This window comes from Corvus brachyrhynchos, unplaced genomic scaffold (assembly GCF_000691975.1).
Source record: "Corvus brachyrhynchos isolate BGI_N302 unplaced genomic scaffold, ASM69197v1 scaffold101, whole genome shotgun sequence".
Taxonomy (NCBI): Eukaryota; Metazoa; Chordata; class Aves; order Passeriformes; family Corvidae; genus Corvus; species Corvus brachyrhynchos.
In genome coordinates, this window is record NW_008237239.1 from 2,492,069 (window position 1) to 2,507,908 (window position 15,840).

A 15,840-nucleotide genomic window follows, 5' to 3' on the forward strand; every position below is an offset into this window, starting at 1 on the left:
GGGGCAGTGCCTGCGCTTCCCCCAGACCCACTGCTGAAGCTCCTGGGCCGCCAGGACCTGGACAGGCTGTTCTGCCTATGCTCCTTCCCCAGCCCCAGGGATGCTCTGCTCACCCAGGGGGTTACAGCCCCCATGTGTGGCCCCTGCAGCAGCAGAACAAGAGAGGGCAGCACGGCCTGCCGGGAGTGGAGATGGTCCACAGCCAGCCCAGCGCTCAGTGCCGAGCAGGGGGCCTTCCCTTGCCCTCCAGCCAACACTGGCAGGGATGCAGGGAAGGACCTGTGAGCCCAGGGCAGCATGGTCAAACTCCTCGGGGCTTAAATAAAACAACAAAAAAACCACAAACAAACCCCCCAAACTCTTTAGTCTTACTGCAAATATTACACTGAAAAAATATATTTAAAAAAAAAAAAAAGTGGAAAACCGTGCAGATGGAAAACACTGGAGGATTCCAGTGGGAAGGGTGCCGAGGCCGGTGACCCCGCCCGCCGCAGGGCGTGGGAACGGGGCGGGCGGGCTGTGGGAGTGAGTGGAGGGCGCTGACCCCGGCCCCAGCAGCACGGGGCCGGAATGACCAAGCCCCTGTGGCCCCCGCCAGCGGGGAGCATCTTTCCCCAGCCCAGCAGGAAAACACAGGGATACTTCCCAGCCGCCTGCAGAGCCCCTGTGCTGCCCTCCCGTGTATGGGCGCTGGGGTGAGGAGGGGACCTGTGGCTGCAGAGGGGACTCGCTGTGCAGGCCAGCCGCATCTCTGCTCTAGCACGGGAGATTCGCCCTCCCCACCCCATCCTCACCCTCCCTGGAGCTTGGCTGTCCCCAGGAGAAGGGCATCTGTGCTGTGATGCAGCAGCATCCCCATTCCATCCCCAGACCATTGCCTCCGCTCTGAAAGTCTCTGCAACTTGTTACTCCATTTCTCCCCGGTTTTAAAGGGATTATTTAGAAACCTGGAGCCCAGACTAGGGCTATGGGGTAATCATGGACTACCTGAGCTTTCTTTACTCTCCTCAGGCCATCTCCGGAGGAGGCTCTGCAGTGGCGCGATTCCTTGGAGAAACTCCTGCAGAACCCCTGTAAGTTCACGTTGCCCTGTGGTTGGTCACCTCCCCTCTTTCCATGTCCCCTGGGGTGCTCAGTGAGGGCTTGGCCCCCCTTGCACCACCAGCGCTCAGTGAGGGCTCACCCCTCCTTGCCCCCCAGATGGGCTCGCCAGCTTCCGCAGCTTCCTGCGCTCCGAGTTCAGTGAGGAGAACGCTGAGTTCTGGGCAGCCTGCGAGGACTACAAGAAAACCAAGTCCCCTGTGAAGATGGCAGAGAAGGCCAAAAAGATCTATGAGGAGTTCATCCAGACTGAGGCACCCAAGGAGGTCAGTGGCCATGGGGCAGGAGATGGTACTGGGAGGTATGAGGCTGCTGCCCTGCCAGCCTCCATCCCAAAGGAGAGTGGTGGCTGCAGGGCACTTCGTGCCATGGTTGAGGGACTTGGAGCCTTGTCAAGGGGCAGCCCCATCCCCACGTGCTGCACTCTCATCCTTCACAGCTGTGGAGCCCCTGTTTGCACGCTCAGCCTCTGCTGGGCTGTCTCTAGCCACTGAGACCCCCAACACCTCCCTGTCCCCCCCACCCCCACAGAGGTGTGACATTAATCATAAGGGATGACAAGGTACAGTAATCCTCCTACCCAAGTTAGCTTTGCAGCAGGACAGAGCTCATCCTGACAGCTTTGCCACCAATAATTCTTCCAGAGAAATGAACCTGCTTCAGTCCCTCCCCTCACCCTTTGTGTGACTGTTGGTGGGACACAGCAGGCAAGGGCAGATGCCATCACTCAGCCCTCCAAAGGCAGGCTCCCACCCCTCTTACACTCCCATCACAGGTGAACATCGACCACTTCACCAAGGCTGTGACCATGAAGAACCTGGTGGAGCCATCACCAACCAGCTTTGACATGGCCCAGAAGAGGATCTTTGCCCTGATGGAAAAAGACTCCCTGCCCAGATTTGTGCGGTCGGAGTTTTATCATGAGTTAATCAAGTAGCAATGCAGCAGGGCTGTGCGAGGTGTCCCCACTGCCCCTTCTCCTGCAGCCGCTTTGCTTTCTCAGTACCACCCTAGAAGAGCACCCAGGGGTGTTGCTAAACACCTCCCCCCATGCTTTGGACTGTCAAACATCCTGGTGTTTCCTCTCTCACCATCACTTTCCTCTCCCACAAAAGACCAATTTGCAGAAACTCCCTGGAGCTGGGACCCAGAAGGGTGAGGGAGCAGCCCCAGCTCTGCAGTGACCAGGAGCTACTTGGCCAGCTGGTGCATCCCTGGTGCTGCAGAGCTTGGCACTAGCTGGAGGCTCTGAGGTGCCAGCTCTGCCTTCTTAGGACTCCTTAGAACATGACAATTTTTCTCCCAGTGTTGCCCATACTGCTTGTTTGGCCCAGGCTCGCTCCCTCCTCCCAACTTCCCAGGCGCTGCTGACACTGCCCAGGTACCCTGCAGGTGCTCCCCTCCCTGGCCAAGGGGCAGGTGAGGCACGTCCACTGCCTGATTGGCATCACCTTGTCTTCAGAAAGCAGCCAGTCAGCAGGCACAGGGACAGCTGTCCAGGGACGGGGGCACGGCAGGGACAGCAGTGACACCGTACAGCAAGGATGGCACTGTGACAAGGATGGCAGGGACCGCTGTACGGCAGAACCAGGTGCCGCAGGGTGCGCCTGGCTGGCACCAGGGGTGAGCAGAGCGAGCCTGTGGCACTGCTTCCCCAGCGGCTCCACCTGGAGCCAGCCTGTTTGCTTCACTCTAAACACAAAAAAAGAGGATAAAACGAGACCTGCTGGTCCAAAACACTGGGACTGTTTAGCAACCCAGAACTCCTGCTCGCTCCAACCTTTGTGTGATGCCCTGAGCTCCCAGTGCACATCCCACGCCCCATCCCAGTGCTGGTTGCAGCCCTCACAGCGTGCTGGGATGGCAGCTCCAGGGGCTGCCGCAGGGCTCTCCTGCTCCAGTCGCTTCTCTCTTCAATAGGCACGCCAAAGCAATACTTCTACACAAACCCAACAGAGGGGCGTCGAGCACAGGAGGGATCAAAGTCATGCTGGGGGGAAAGAAAGCTGAAATTCCAGCTGTTCACATCCAATTTGAAAAAAACAAACCCAAAAAACCAAACGCAAACTCAAACCCATTATTGGAAACATGAAAAATAACTCCCTGGCTTCTAGAACAGAGTGCAGACTCTGCTGAGTTTGTGTAGCCTGCATCTCTCTCTCCTGTCTCCTACTATCTGCCCAGGACATGTGTTTCCACAGGCTGTCTCTAAAAGGACCAGCTGTTTTCTAATAGTTCAAAGACAGCCCTCTGCTAGCAGAATAAATCACACCTGAGGATGGGGCAAGGGCGTACATGAAAAGCAGCCAGGGTCTCATTCCAGCCTTGAGGGAAATGTGACAAACCCCTGCTCCACGGGGCCTGGATGGTTCATCCCCCTGTTGGTTTCCTGGCGCATCATCCACAGGGTCATGGCTTGCAACCTGACAGGTGCCAGCAAAATATCCATGGCCATGCTGCCCACAGGCATCCCAGACCAGCCCCCTTCCCCAGGCTGCTCAGCCTCTCTGCAAGTCATGGGGCTCCATGCAAAATGCAGTAACATAAACAACGGATTTGCCAGCCTCTTCAAGACTTTCAAAATCTGATCAAAACCCCACCAGCCCCAAATATTTACATGTTGTCACTATGGCAATGAAGAAAAATACATCCTGAGCTTCAGGAAATGGGCTGTGTTTTCCATGCAGGAGCAGGGAGGCAGGGGAAGGATGGAGGCAGTCACAAACGTGACTCTTTTTTTTAAGCTCTGGAGCAAAAGGCCTGGGAAAGTTGGTGCTGGAGCAGCAGGGGTGATGCTCACAGGCATTCCCCTGGGGTGAATGCAGAGGGTGGCTTGGGTGGCCCTAAAGAGCCCAAGGGAGCCCATGAGCAGCAGGAGGGTCCCATCAAAAGGGCACAGGACCCCCCAGCAGTGCCCACCGTTCAGGTGGGCAATAGAGGGAGGTAGAAGCAGGGCTGGGTGTGGGATGGGGGGCTTGGCCAGCCCCTCTGCTGCAGGGTGCTCCCCCCACCTCTGCCTGTACATGCTCCCTGCACCCTCCCAACATCTCCATAAACTGGTGTCAATACAAGTAGGTTCAGCATGTTCAAGCTCCCCATTTACAGCGTGACTCAGAAATGCAAAACTGAACAGGCTTCCCTGCAGAAAGACCTGGATCTTTCATTTCTGCTTAATCCTTTGGCAGCTATTTCCAGATTCCCTCACATGTTTCACAGTTAAATGCTGCCACCACCACCGCCATAAGGTCGGGATGTTGCTGGAGGCTGTCTTGCTACGCACCATCAAACCCTGAGACGTCACTGCTGCAGCAGCGACACGTGGGGCAGGGAGAAGGTGTCTAGGTATGTATGTGTGGAAAAGAAAGGTGCAGGCTGGGCTCAGGAGAGATGAAACAGCTCTGTTGGAAATCCCTCCCTGGCTCAATTTCTGCTAAAATGCTGGAAGTCTACTTTGGGGGCTGCCAGTGATCTACTGGGTGGCCATAAAATGTGGCCACTGAAGCATTTTGGAGCTCTTGGGAAGTTGTGTTTGTGTAGAAGGGTCATTTGGCAGGCTTGCCTGGAAAGGTGGTAACACCTGTACCAACCCCATGGCCCAGCTTTCCACAGGCCCAGAGGTATTTACTCCTGGGCTGATGCCAACCATCATATTCTGGTAGGAAATATTTCATGTATTTTATCACTCTAGCTCTCGTGAAATTTGGCATATATAGCACTATATATACACAACATGTACATCTGTATTCCTGGAGTCATATATACACATACACATGTATACATACTGGTAACATGGGCATCTGGATCCTCTGAGAGGCAGAGAGCCAAAACCCAGAGTTTCTGGATGTGGCGCTTGGGGTCCATCAGAGAGATGAGGGTGCATGGGTTTAGCGTGGTCCCAGACCCTGTTGGGGGAAACCTTGGCCATCCACCTTAGCAAACACAGAAGTGCATCTTCCAAAACATCCTCTGGAATCACCCTGTGCCTGTGGCTGCTGTGTGCCATCCTGGCACCTGGGCTGCTGCAGGAGGCAGGTCTCGTGCTCCCCGAGGGACCCCAATCTCTGCCGTGGGGCAAGGCAACCGCACGCTGCAGCCAGGGGCACGGGGCACTAGGCACTGCCTCCACGCCACCCTGGCGCCCACTCCCTGCCATAGGCACATGTGGAAAAGGGCTCCCTGCAGCTGAACACCTCAGATGAACACCCGGGGATGGTTTACTGTGTGTTTTATGGTGCCTTCAGCGACCCGCAGCCTCGCACCTCATCAGTCACAGGGTGAACCACCCAGCTCTTGCCCTGGGGGCTTGAGGCTGGACTCTGCCAATGCTGCCCAGTTCCAGCCTTGGGGACTGCCAAAGCCCAGTGGCTGAGGGTGTCCCAGAGCTCGTCCAGGCTCCCCTCAGGCCTTGGTCACTCCATGGAGGGTGCTGCACACTGTGGCCAAGGGCTGGAGCAAGGTCAGGAGGGCGCATCAGCCCCTCACACCCGTGAGCTGCAGGTTTTCAGTCTGAAGTTCTCCATGGGATTTCCACCAGAGATCTTCATGTGGGGAAGATGTGAGGTGCTGGTGTGCACCGAGGAGTTGTGTTAACCCATATTCATGTACCACTCAGTAATCTACACATAAACATGTATTTCTGCTACTGTTTCAATGGACTGGTCATTTTGTCTCTTCGCACTGAAGGTGCAGTGTTTTCATACCCACTACAGGACACTCCCAAAACTTGTGCCCAAAAGCCCTGGCAAGACCAAAAGCCTCTGAGAACTTCTGCTGCAATGATGCAGTGGTTTCTCAGCAAACTGGAAAGGGAATCACCCCAGGGAGCTGATCCAGAGGACACACTCCAAAAGTGTAGCACAGGCACCCCCAGTCCCACTGCTGCCTCAGGCTGTGGCTCCCAGGGCCAGCTCATGCTCCAGCAGCAGTAGCTGTGGTACCACAGGGGCTGAGCAAGGGCTGTCCCTGCTCTCTACACTCACAGGGCTCAGCCCAGGGACAGGCTCAGCTTTGAGATAAAATATGTTCTGCTCTGGAGCTCGGTGTTGGAAAGAATCTGCAGCAAGGAGGGGCTCCTTGATGTCCCCCACTCCAGAGCTGTCAAGGGAGTACTCACACTCACCCCAGATCCTTGGCAAGGATGGGTGATCCCCATGCTGAGCTGATGGTCTGGCAAGGCATAGACCCACAAAAGCCCCACAGCCCCCAGGCTCACAGTGTTGAAGGTGTCTGAAGGATGTAATTGGTGTTGTTTCAGCAGCTGTTTCACCTTTCTGTGACTTAAAAAACAATCTCTGAGTGAAGCCACTTGTAACATAACTTTTTAGAGCAACCTTGTCCAATGAGTTGGATCTCCATGCATTTCCTTTGGTTCGCATAATGGCATTTTAGAAGGGACTAACACAAACATTTTTATTTAGAATGCATTCATCATTATTTAAATATTGATACAGTTTTTCAATAGTAATCAAGAGTTCCCAGTACCAGGGGAAAATAAAACATAGCCACATGCTTGGCTATGTTCAGCACTTTAGCAAGCCTCTCCATCTCTTAGCTGAACATGCATGGTGATAGGTATTAGTACATTGAATAAATACAAAATAAAGCACATGTTAAAAAAGAAGTTTCTCTATGGGCCTGGAGAGCCACAGCCTCCTCCTGCCATGCCAAAACCCCGGTGTGAGAGCTGTTGTCTGGACTGGGATGCAGAGCACAGAATACACAGTTGCCAGAGCAGCAATATCTAATGAGGGAGAGACCAAGGGCTGGGAGACAGTGAGATACCTGGTGCTGCAGCCCAGGGCAGCAAGTCCTGCAGCCACCTCCTGTGCTTCCAGCTGCAGGTCAGTGCTGAAGCCCACAGCAAGGGCCGTGTCTAACCACAGCAATTAAAAAGTAAGCTGCCTTCTGGCAAAGCCCTGGAGCAGTAATGAGACAGACACATTCCTCCTACCATCTTCAGGAAAAGTGAGCCATGCTACTACTGAAATACATAAATAACACCACAAAGACTCCAACATTTTCAAGTATTCCCAAGCAGGGCCTTTCCTCCCCAGATGTTGTGGTCCTATTCCCTCATAAACTGCGCCTTACAAGCCAGGACAGGCAAACCTGAATCCAAATGGCACTCCCAGAGTTAGGAATATACACCTGTCAGTCTGGGAGAGAAGGAACAGGTTTCTGTTCTGCTCCGCTGGCGTACTTAACCTGGGAGCATGAAGGTCACAATTAATAATATAGGAAATAATGAGCCTCCCCCAAAGTGACAGCTCTGCACAGCCCTAGGAAAGATCTTTGGCCAGCATAAACATGGTGCTACAGAGGGAGCAGTGGCCAGAGGGAACAGCTTCCCTGTGATGACTGAGGGAGGCTGAGCTTCCCTGCAATTGTGGCTGTGATGATTGAGGGAGGCTGTTCGAAAAGTTTTGGTCTCCCTTCAAGAAAGAGTAGGAGCTCTTCCTGTGCCTGATACTGCAATGCAGCACAGCCTGAGCTCTGAGCAAACATTCCTGACAGCCTAGACATTTGGGAGCTGTGAACAGCTAAGGACCAGAGCCAGTCCTTCTCACCTAAGCTTTTGCAGATTAGAAAGGGGAGATCACAGTCCCCAGTGCTTCCCTCAGCTTCCTCTTTGCCCTGCACCTTGCTGGGTATCTCACGGTGACCTCGCCAGTCTGGTCCCTCCGTGGGCAGAGCCAGGGCTGAGCTCGAGCTCCCCAGCACCATCCTGGGCTCGCAGGGCTCGGCAGAGCCCCAGCACGCCTGCAGTGACTGCCCCCAGCTCTCCTGTCAGACACAGACCCCAGCGCTCCTACACCGACCGAGTCAGAGGAGGGTTTGCTACACAAACTGAGCCTGGATTGGGTTACGAATGCTGGCTGTTGCATGACATGGGATACAACTGGGACATTAGACAGCTATTGGAGACAGCTCTGTTGCTTCATGCCAATGAATGCTTTTGCTGCCGTATATTCTTGTGAGAGCCCACCCCGCCCCTGCCTTGCTGCAGGTTCAGGCGCACTGAGAGATGATGTTGGAGTTGCAGTCTAAGGTGTGAATGTGGTTTCTTTTGCAGTTTTCGGGCCCACAGCCAGCACCAGGTGGGCTGACCAAGTCCAGGTAGTAAGGGGACTTGAGGAACCGGCGGTAAGAATCCTTTTCCATGAGGGTGAATATTTTTCTCTGAGCCTCATCAAAGCAGGACAGTGTAGGCTCCAGCATATTGTGGCTTGTCTTCTCTCGTGTGCACGAATCCAAGTTCACCTGTAGGCCAAAGGGACAGTGTAAGTAGAACCTGTCCCAGAAGTGGCGTAGGAAAGGGAAAATCCAAGTGTGCCTCTACCATATGTGCTTGGTGAGCAGTTGTCTGAAATGGCTGTTGGACACCCTGTAGCCTCATCAGAACCTGTGCAGCTGGATACCAGTGATCCTTGCTACCAGAACTGCCAGGGGAGACTGACACACATCCCTCTGGGATGCAGCCAGCCAGGAAACTCAAACTGCATGGGAGCAGCTGGAACACTGGGAATCATAGGCCTCTTGGGCTTCTCCCATTTGAGTGTGTACATGGCATAGCCATGTGCTTGTAGCTAAACACACTTTCTTTCTATCCAAGTTTAATACAAAATCAATTAAAAAACCACCCTGTCCTTGCTAACTAGCAGAGAAGCAGAAGCCTTCATCTCTTGGGAAACTACTGATCTCTGCTTACCTGTGCTGCTGGTGCAGAATTCAGGGTGGTGCCTTTGCCCAAGGAATGTGCTGTGCACGTACCTCTTTTGTGGCCTGCACTGAGATGAACTCATCATAGATCTTCCTGGCCTTGGGGCTGAGCTTGGCTGGTGACTTGGTCTTCTTGTACTCCTCACAACTAACCCAGAACTCGATGTTTTCCTCACTGTACTCAGATTTGAGAAAAGCACGGAAAGCAGCCAGTCCTCCTATGGATTGTTTAGGGGAAAACCAGGTCAGGTATGAATGTTGGTCCCTGGACAGTCATCCCCGAATCCCGGCAAGCAGTGATTGTGGGTTCTCCTTCCCAGAGCTGAATAAAGAGCTTCCCTGGGGCTGGCAGTGGGGACAGCTCATGCATGCTGAGGGAGGCTGGAATTCAGACAGGCCTCACGGGGGTGTCACACGTGGGACCCCAGCTGCCTGTTCCCCCACTGTGACCTTCAGTGTCCCTGCCAGGGGAACACAAGCAACTCATGTGTTCCCAGGAGGCCTCGAGGAGACAGCCAGCACGCTCCACAGAGTCTCAGGCCATGGGAACAATGTGAAGGAAACCTCAAGGACATCAGTGTAGCCCACAACTGATGGGAAGACAAAGTCTCCCATGGGCTCAGCTGCAAACAATATCTCCACTTTTTGGTTCTTGTTTAACCCACATTAACTGTGTGTCCCGGTCTTGCACTCCCCTTGCACAAGGGCTAAACCAGTTGCCTTCACAAAAGAGACAGCTCAGCACTAGGGCAAAACCACACTCATGATGCATTGGGATTGATCCTTGCCTTGGATCTGAGCAAGAGGCCCCTTCCCCACCCCTCCCAGAGGGTGAAAAAGCTCCTGTGTGTCCCTGAGAGACACAAGATAATGTCCCATGTCCCCTCTCAGCACTTCTTGCAGCACACATGCTCTACAGGCAGCGTAAGAGCCCTCTTCACTTACTGTCATGATGGATCAAATTTTCCAAAGAGTCTGCCCATTTTCTGACTTCCTCCTGGCTAAGCCTAAAAGGAGACAATGGAAACATGGGGATGAGTTAAAGAGAAAACAGAAGGGACAAATTTGGTTTGTTTCCCAGCACCACTAGAAAAATCTTTTTCCCTGACTGTTGTAAGAGCATACACAAGAGGCTGAGAATGAAATATCAGCTTGTTTTACAGATACCCACAGGGATCCCAGATCTAATATACAGAAATTTTGGTTTGCAATCCTCATCACCAGCCACGGGTGAGAAAGGAATTTTCCTGGAAAAATTGCTGTGGAATTTATATTTATTTGTGCTTGGCTGCATCTCTTGCTGGAGCACAGACCTGGAATCACTCTTAGAGGTCATATCAGTGAACTCCAAAGGGCTGATTCCTTTAACCTGTCAGGGGAACAGTAGCTATGTGGAAGAGAAAAGAATGTGGGAACTAAAAACACATGGGGAGCACATCCTGCATTCATTTCCCCACCATACTAGAACGTCCTAGGATTCATCTTTTCCAGGAGCAAACCTTGGCTTTTGGGGTCCTCTTTGGAGAGAACACCATCTCCTTGCACCTCGGGGAGAGCAGTGACGCCCTGACAGGCTGCTGGCTGTTTTCTGTGCCAACACCTCTGTGCAGCTGTGTGGACCATTGCAAAAATCCAGCTCCAAGAGGCAGTGATGCTGATTCTGCAATGTGTCCAGTTGCACAGGGTCTGGGATGGAGTCATTCCCCTGCGCAGGAGACTTCCCTCCCCTGTGCACATTCCTATTTAATCACAGAAGTGGTGGCAGGAAGGGACTTCTAGTTCAGCATTCTTTGTGGAAATTGAAGCCCACAGGTGTTGACAGTCAGCTGACAGGACTATCAACACCTGAGTGCTATTGCCACACTAGATTTAAGCACAGGTGTCCAGGAGGAGCTGGGAAGCAGTAGTGGTGGTGTTAGTAGAGTCCAGTTTGGTGAAGGAGTAAACATGCTGCAGCCAGTCTGGTATTAACTACGTGACTGCATCTGCTCTTACCTCTGGCTTGAAGATATCTTCTCCTTCTTGCCCTGGGAAGAGCTGTAGTCACAGGAATCTGACTTCTGCAGCAAGAAGCCCAGGCGGTGCTTCATGTCTTTGGCACTGGAAGAAAAAAATCAAGGAGATGAAGACAATGCATTGCACTGCCTCTGCAGCCTCCTCAGTGCACAGGCTCCTCCAGCATTACTCAGTGACACAAATGCAGGTCACTGAGAGTGACTCCAGTGCTGATTTTTCACTCATTGCATAATGCACATTTTTGTTTCTAAACAAATACAACAATGTCAAAGAAGTAATTTTTCATGTTCAACAGCTTCTTGCGAAGAAGGTCATCAGCCTGGAAGCAGGTAGCAAAGGGGGAGAAGCTGCTGCTTTCCTACTGTTTACGGTTAAAACATTGTGATAGAAAATCATCACTGTGCTGTGTGTCACCTCTCCTTGAGCTGAGTTGCCCAGCTGCCAATGTGTGGTTCTTATACCCTTACTAATCCTTTCCTGCAGCCCTTGCCATTTCCCCACCTTGTCACCCAGCTCCAGGAGCAGCAGGGCCGTGCCAGGCCACCCCACCAAGCCCATGACACAGAGGAAAGGGCAGAAGTCAATGGTTTGGAGCAAGACTGTGGGGTGAGATCAGGGGGTGAGCCAAGATCTTCACCGCAACCAGCCCACTCTGACTGCAAGCTACTCCCTTGCTTCACAGCAAGTTCCTCTGAAGATTCATCTTTAATTTTGTTCCACCTTCTAGTGTGCTCAGGACAATCACTTCCTCACAGCAGCTTCTAGATATGCAGCTGATATTGGCCTTGGTGCCTCTCTGGGATCCCTTCCAGTTTAAGAATGAGGGGTGGGTAAATCATTCCTGTTTGCTCAGGGACGCCAGCCCTGGTCTGCCCCAAGGTGCAATGACAGAGTAAAGCAGGAAATTCTCCTCCTTCTCCTCAGATCTGAGCCTGGAAAAGAGCAAGAGGCTATGCCACGGGCTGAGCTCTGGTAGCTGCTCAGCCTTCCAGCACTGCTCTCTGCTCCAGCCATAGCACCCTGTCAGGAGTTCTGGCCATACCTTATCTCACTGCTTGCCTCAGAAATGCTTCCTTAACAGCTCCAGCACTCGGGGAGAGCAAAGGGAACTCACAGCTGCCTTAGAGCAGGGTGCCTGTGGCCAACACCAACATCCAGGCTCTGCCCAGGCACACATGGGGACTCTGGGCTGCCTGGCACTCTCATGCTCCTTGCCAGGAGAAGAGACTGCTCAATTCTGCAGGAGGGTGGCAGCAGGAGGAAACAAGACACTGCTGCTTGCAGTGAGTCCCACAGATTTCTGGGAGAGAGGGATTTTGTTAGGAATCCTGGACAGAGGCAGTTAAAAAACGTGAATTATTTTTCCTTGCATTTTTTCAGATGTTCTTTTTTCTTTTTAATCCCCATCAAATGTTCCTGCAAATGGGAAGTGTCAACACTTTTCTGTTGCATTTTCAGCACTTGTTTTCAAATCTAACCATGAGCAGGAAATTTTATCCTCCAGATGGGAGCCAGCTGAGTCTCTGTTCGTATTTGCCCAACCCCTTGCACAGCTGCTGGGAAGCAGCCTCAGGAGTGCTGCTGGAGGCATGAGTGGCCAGAAAGGCAGCGCTGCACCATCAGAGACCTGCACAAGTTTGGATGGGCTGGATGAGAAGGGAGCATTACGCCTCCCTCCTGGGGGTCTCCAGGACCTAGAGCACCTGAAAGGAGCAACACCCCTCAAGGAGGGCTTGTGCAGGCATAGAGACCCCTCATGCTGGGCTATGGGGCAGGCCATGCTGCTGAGGGCACATTTGGGGCTGTGCAGGTGCTGCTCTGCTGATCCCATACACCGGGGTGCAGTCAGATCCTGCACTCATGGCAGGGCTACAGCTCAGCCCATCCTGACTGGCACCACACAATAGGGGTGTGATGAGCCCCACACCAGCCTCACAGTGCTGTGCACTGGGGTACAGCCTGACCTGGCCCCTCACCATCACCCAGGGAACTCAGGCTGACCCCTGGTGCCGCATCCCTGCCTGCTGGCAGACGGGTCTCTGGTCCTTCCACGCTGGGTTTCTGCACTTGAAATGCATTTCGGGGGATAATCCTTAATTTTTATGCTCTCTGCCTTGCTTCCCCCTCAAAATAATAAAAAAAAATTCAGCAGAGAGAGGAGTCAAAGGAGAAAAGGGGTGCAAAGATTGCAGCAGAAGCAGCTGACAGGAATATCAAAATAACGCTATGCTAAAAGCTGCTGGTTTTGACAATGGGAAGGAAGACAGCTTAGAGTTCCCACACCTCAGGACGAAATCTTTCTGCAATTCTGCTTCTAGCTAAAAAAAACCCCAAAGCCTCTAAGCAATCATTTGTATCTAATCTTACAAAATAATCAGAGCCAAATCTGTCCTCCTGCCTCGGACACAAAGCGCAATGCATCGGCGTGTCTCCGGGCTAATAAGACCATTACCAGATGCTCAGAAATAAACAGTACCTTTTTAAGCAAGTGGCTGGCAGCGCAGCGAGTCCCTTGCACATCTTGCTCCCGAGGTCGGATCAGTATTCCAGGAAAAACAACAACGCAGGAGGCGGCAGAGGCTGCGTACGGGTCTGCGCCGGCTGCAGAATTCAGTCTGGTCTGTGAGCCAGCTGCGCTGCCTTGGCTCTGTTTTATAGCCTAGCCCAGACAGCCCAGCAGCACTGGGTGACCCAGTCAGGAGTCAGCACAGCAGCAGCACCCGTCCCCTTTTTGCCCACCCAAGAGGAAGAGGGTGACGTATAAACCCAGACAAAAGGGTGAGAGAGATTGAAAACCTTACCCGAAATGAAGCTCTGTGTCTGGCTGCAGAGGTGGATTCTTTTAAAAGGGCTGAAAAAGCTTCGAGGACTTCCTCTGTTGCAGGAGCTTGGAATGGTGCAGATGAAAAGCAGGTTTTCGGGGGGGGACACAGATAGTAAAAAAGGTCAGAGAATCAATTCTGAGAAGTGAGCTGAGCTTTGTTGGTTCCTCTGTTAATTTCCTTTCCTCTTCTATTTAAAGTAACCTGGATCAAGAAAGGGACAAGAATTTTAAACAGAAAAGGTTACCGTAATCCCAACAAATGCAGAAAATAGAGCTCTTAAGGAAAGAAGAACGTAAATTCAGCAGGGAACTACCCAGGCAGATGAGACTTTCCTGTTTTATTCTAGAGTCATGTGAATATATATTTTTGGTGAGGCTGTAACAAAAGCTCAGCGGGGTGAAATCACTTTTGGAATATAAAATATGCATGTCTTGGAACAGACATGATTTGAGGATAGCTCACGTACATGCGTGGAAAAAAGGAATTTAGGGGGTTGGCAACTCATCTGCCTTAGATATAGGTATCACTGCAACACCTTCTCCATTTGCATTTGCAAAATCAAAAGCCAGACCTTGGGACTCTGGTATCCCCAAGGAAAGATTCTTAATTAAAATAAAAGGCTTAACTGTGCCTTCCCAGAAAAGTCTTTGAAGCAGTTCTGAGGGTACTTTGTGCTAAAGAATGAACCCATGAGACACCTGTGGGGGTGCCTGCACTGCCCTGGCTCTGCTGTAGTCCCAAGGAGAACAGAATGACTTCAGCTACGCCCCTTGTCCTCAGCCCTTGGATGGTGCAAAAGGCAATTGCCCCTCTGGAGAGAGAGAATTGGCTGATATTTATCAAGTTGCAGCTCAGCACAGCCTGTACAATCATTATCAAAGGGGGAAGGCTTTGGGCAGACGGACGTGCATATGGGCTGCCGCGTTTCAAGTCCTGCTCCCGCTGTGAAATAAAGGAGCTACTGATTAGCAGCAGGCTGCCCGCCCACACTACCCACTGCTGCAGCCCCTCTCCCAGAAACCTTTCAGTACTTTGTCCACAATCTGCACAAGTTGCAGGATGAGCTTTTCCCTCCTGTGTCTCTAGAGCCTACAGCCAGCAGCACAGAGAGTCCAAATCCCAGATGAGCTTACCTGCCTTGGCATACTACATCCTCCCAGATCATTAATTGTGCTGAAGAGCAATGCTCTAATTAACTGCAAAATACTTTTCTAGGAGTGTGACTGTCCTGCTGCCAAATCTGAGGCAATGTGCCTGCAAGTCCTGCCCTGTTTGACTAAAAATCAGCTCCAGCTCAGGGAGTGTAAAACTAACTGAGTGAATGCCCTCATCCTTTTAGTGTCAGTGAGTTGACAGCTTTTGGGTGGATCCATAGGAAGCAACTGAGCACTGGCAGAGTTGGTACCAAAGATCTCTGGTGTCTTCTGTTTGGGGAGAAGTCAAAGGGCAGAACATAGCCAACAGGAAAAAACGTAACTAATTATTTACTAAATATCTAATTCATTTAATTTGAATATCAAATGTGTGCAATTTTACTGCTGGTTATGTGTCAAATGCAGCATTTTCATTCAAGCAATTCAAGAGCTCAGCTGGCTGACACAATCAAGCAGTCAAGCCCCTCTCTCTGGCAAGGTCAGAGCTCTGGCTCAGGCAGGTCCCAAAGGCTGCTTGCTAGGGCAAGGAACTTCTGTGCAGAACACAAAAATTCTGCAGTTTGTCTGGAAATTGTTGTATAGCCAGATTTAGGAATGTCACACTTCTCTGTGGATTGCAAGCACGTTTGCTGCGTGTCTCTAATGACACTCAGACTCTTGTGCTGTCAACATCAGGTCACTTTCTGCATTCCCCAATTTCCATGTGAGCAGGCTGTAATCAGGAATTTCTGACACTGCCATCACAACAGCCAGCCTAAAGAGCTTTTGCAATTAAGACCATCCTCCCTGGACTGGGCATGCAGACTCCTAGAAGTGCTGCAGTTGAAATTTCCCTTTTTGCAGTTCATTAGCACTGTCTGGTTCAGCCTGGCCCTCATGAGAGGAGTTTGGGCTCGTGCACTGCTTCTCCTCTAAGCTGTGTTTCCCAGCTGTTGCAGTTTAATATCCTTTCAGCTACTCCAGCTGGTCTCCAGTTTAAAGTACCCCCTTCCATCTCTCACCATCTTAGGCAGGCCTCTTCTCCC

The 15,840-nt window shown here is 51.9% G+C and overlaps 2 protein-coding genes across 5 annotated transcripts in view; one reads left to right on the forward strand and one right to left on the reverse strand.

Moving 5' to 3' along the window:
• Positions 1 to 5,752, forward strand: part of RGS5 (regulator of G-protein signaling 5) — a 12,277-nt gene extending 6,525 nt beyond the window's left edge. Inside the window, exons 3-5 of the mRNA XM_008630197.2 lie at positions 1,012 to 1,073; positions 1,201 to 1,367; positions 1,877 to 5,752. Coding sequence (XP_008628419.1) covers positions 1,012 to 1,073; positions 1,201 to 1,367; positions 1,877 to 2,038 — 391 coding nt within the window. The 3' untranslated portion in view covers positions 2,039 to 5,752. The remainder of the gene's footprint in view (positions 1 to 1,011; positions 1,074 to 1,200; positions 1,368 to 1,876) is intronic.
• A 731-nt stretch (positions 5,753 to 6,483) lies between these two features.
• Positions 6,484 to 14,469, reverse strand: RGS4 (regulator of G-protein signaling 4). 4 transcript variants are annotated; one of them, XM_008630193.2, is made up of 6 exons: positions 14,360 to 14,469; positions 13,638 to 13,862; positions 10,816 to 10,920; positions 9,766 to 9,827; positions 8,872 to 9,038; positions 6,484 to 8,361 (listed from the first exon to the last, which is right to left on the reverse strand). In XM_008630193.2, the coding sequence occupies exons 3-6, from the start codon at positions 10,908 to 10,910 to the stop codon at positions 8,110 to 8,112; spliced, it is 576 nt and encodes a 191-aa protein (XP_008628415.1). In that variant the 5' UTR covers positions 10,911 to 10,920; positions 13,638 to 13,862; positions 14,360 to 14,469; the 3' UTR covers positions 6,484 to 8,109. The 4 variants fall into 4 exon arrangements, with proteins under 4 accessions (XP_008628415.1, XP_008628416.1, XP_017585184.1 ...); XM_008630194.2 differs by lacking the exon at positions 14,360 to 14,469 and adding an exon at positions 13,975 to 14,057; XM_017729695.1 differs by lacking the exon at positions 14,360 to 14,469 and having other exon boundaries at positions 13,638 to 14,007.
• Between the last annotated feature and the right edge of the window lie 1,371 nt (positions 14,470 to 15,840).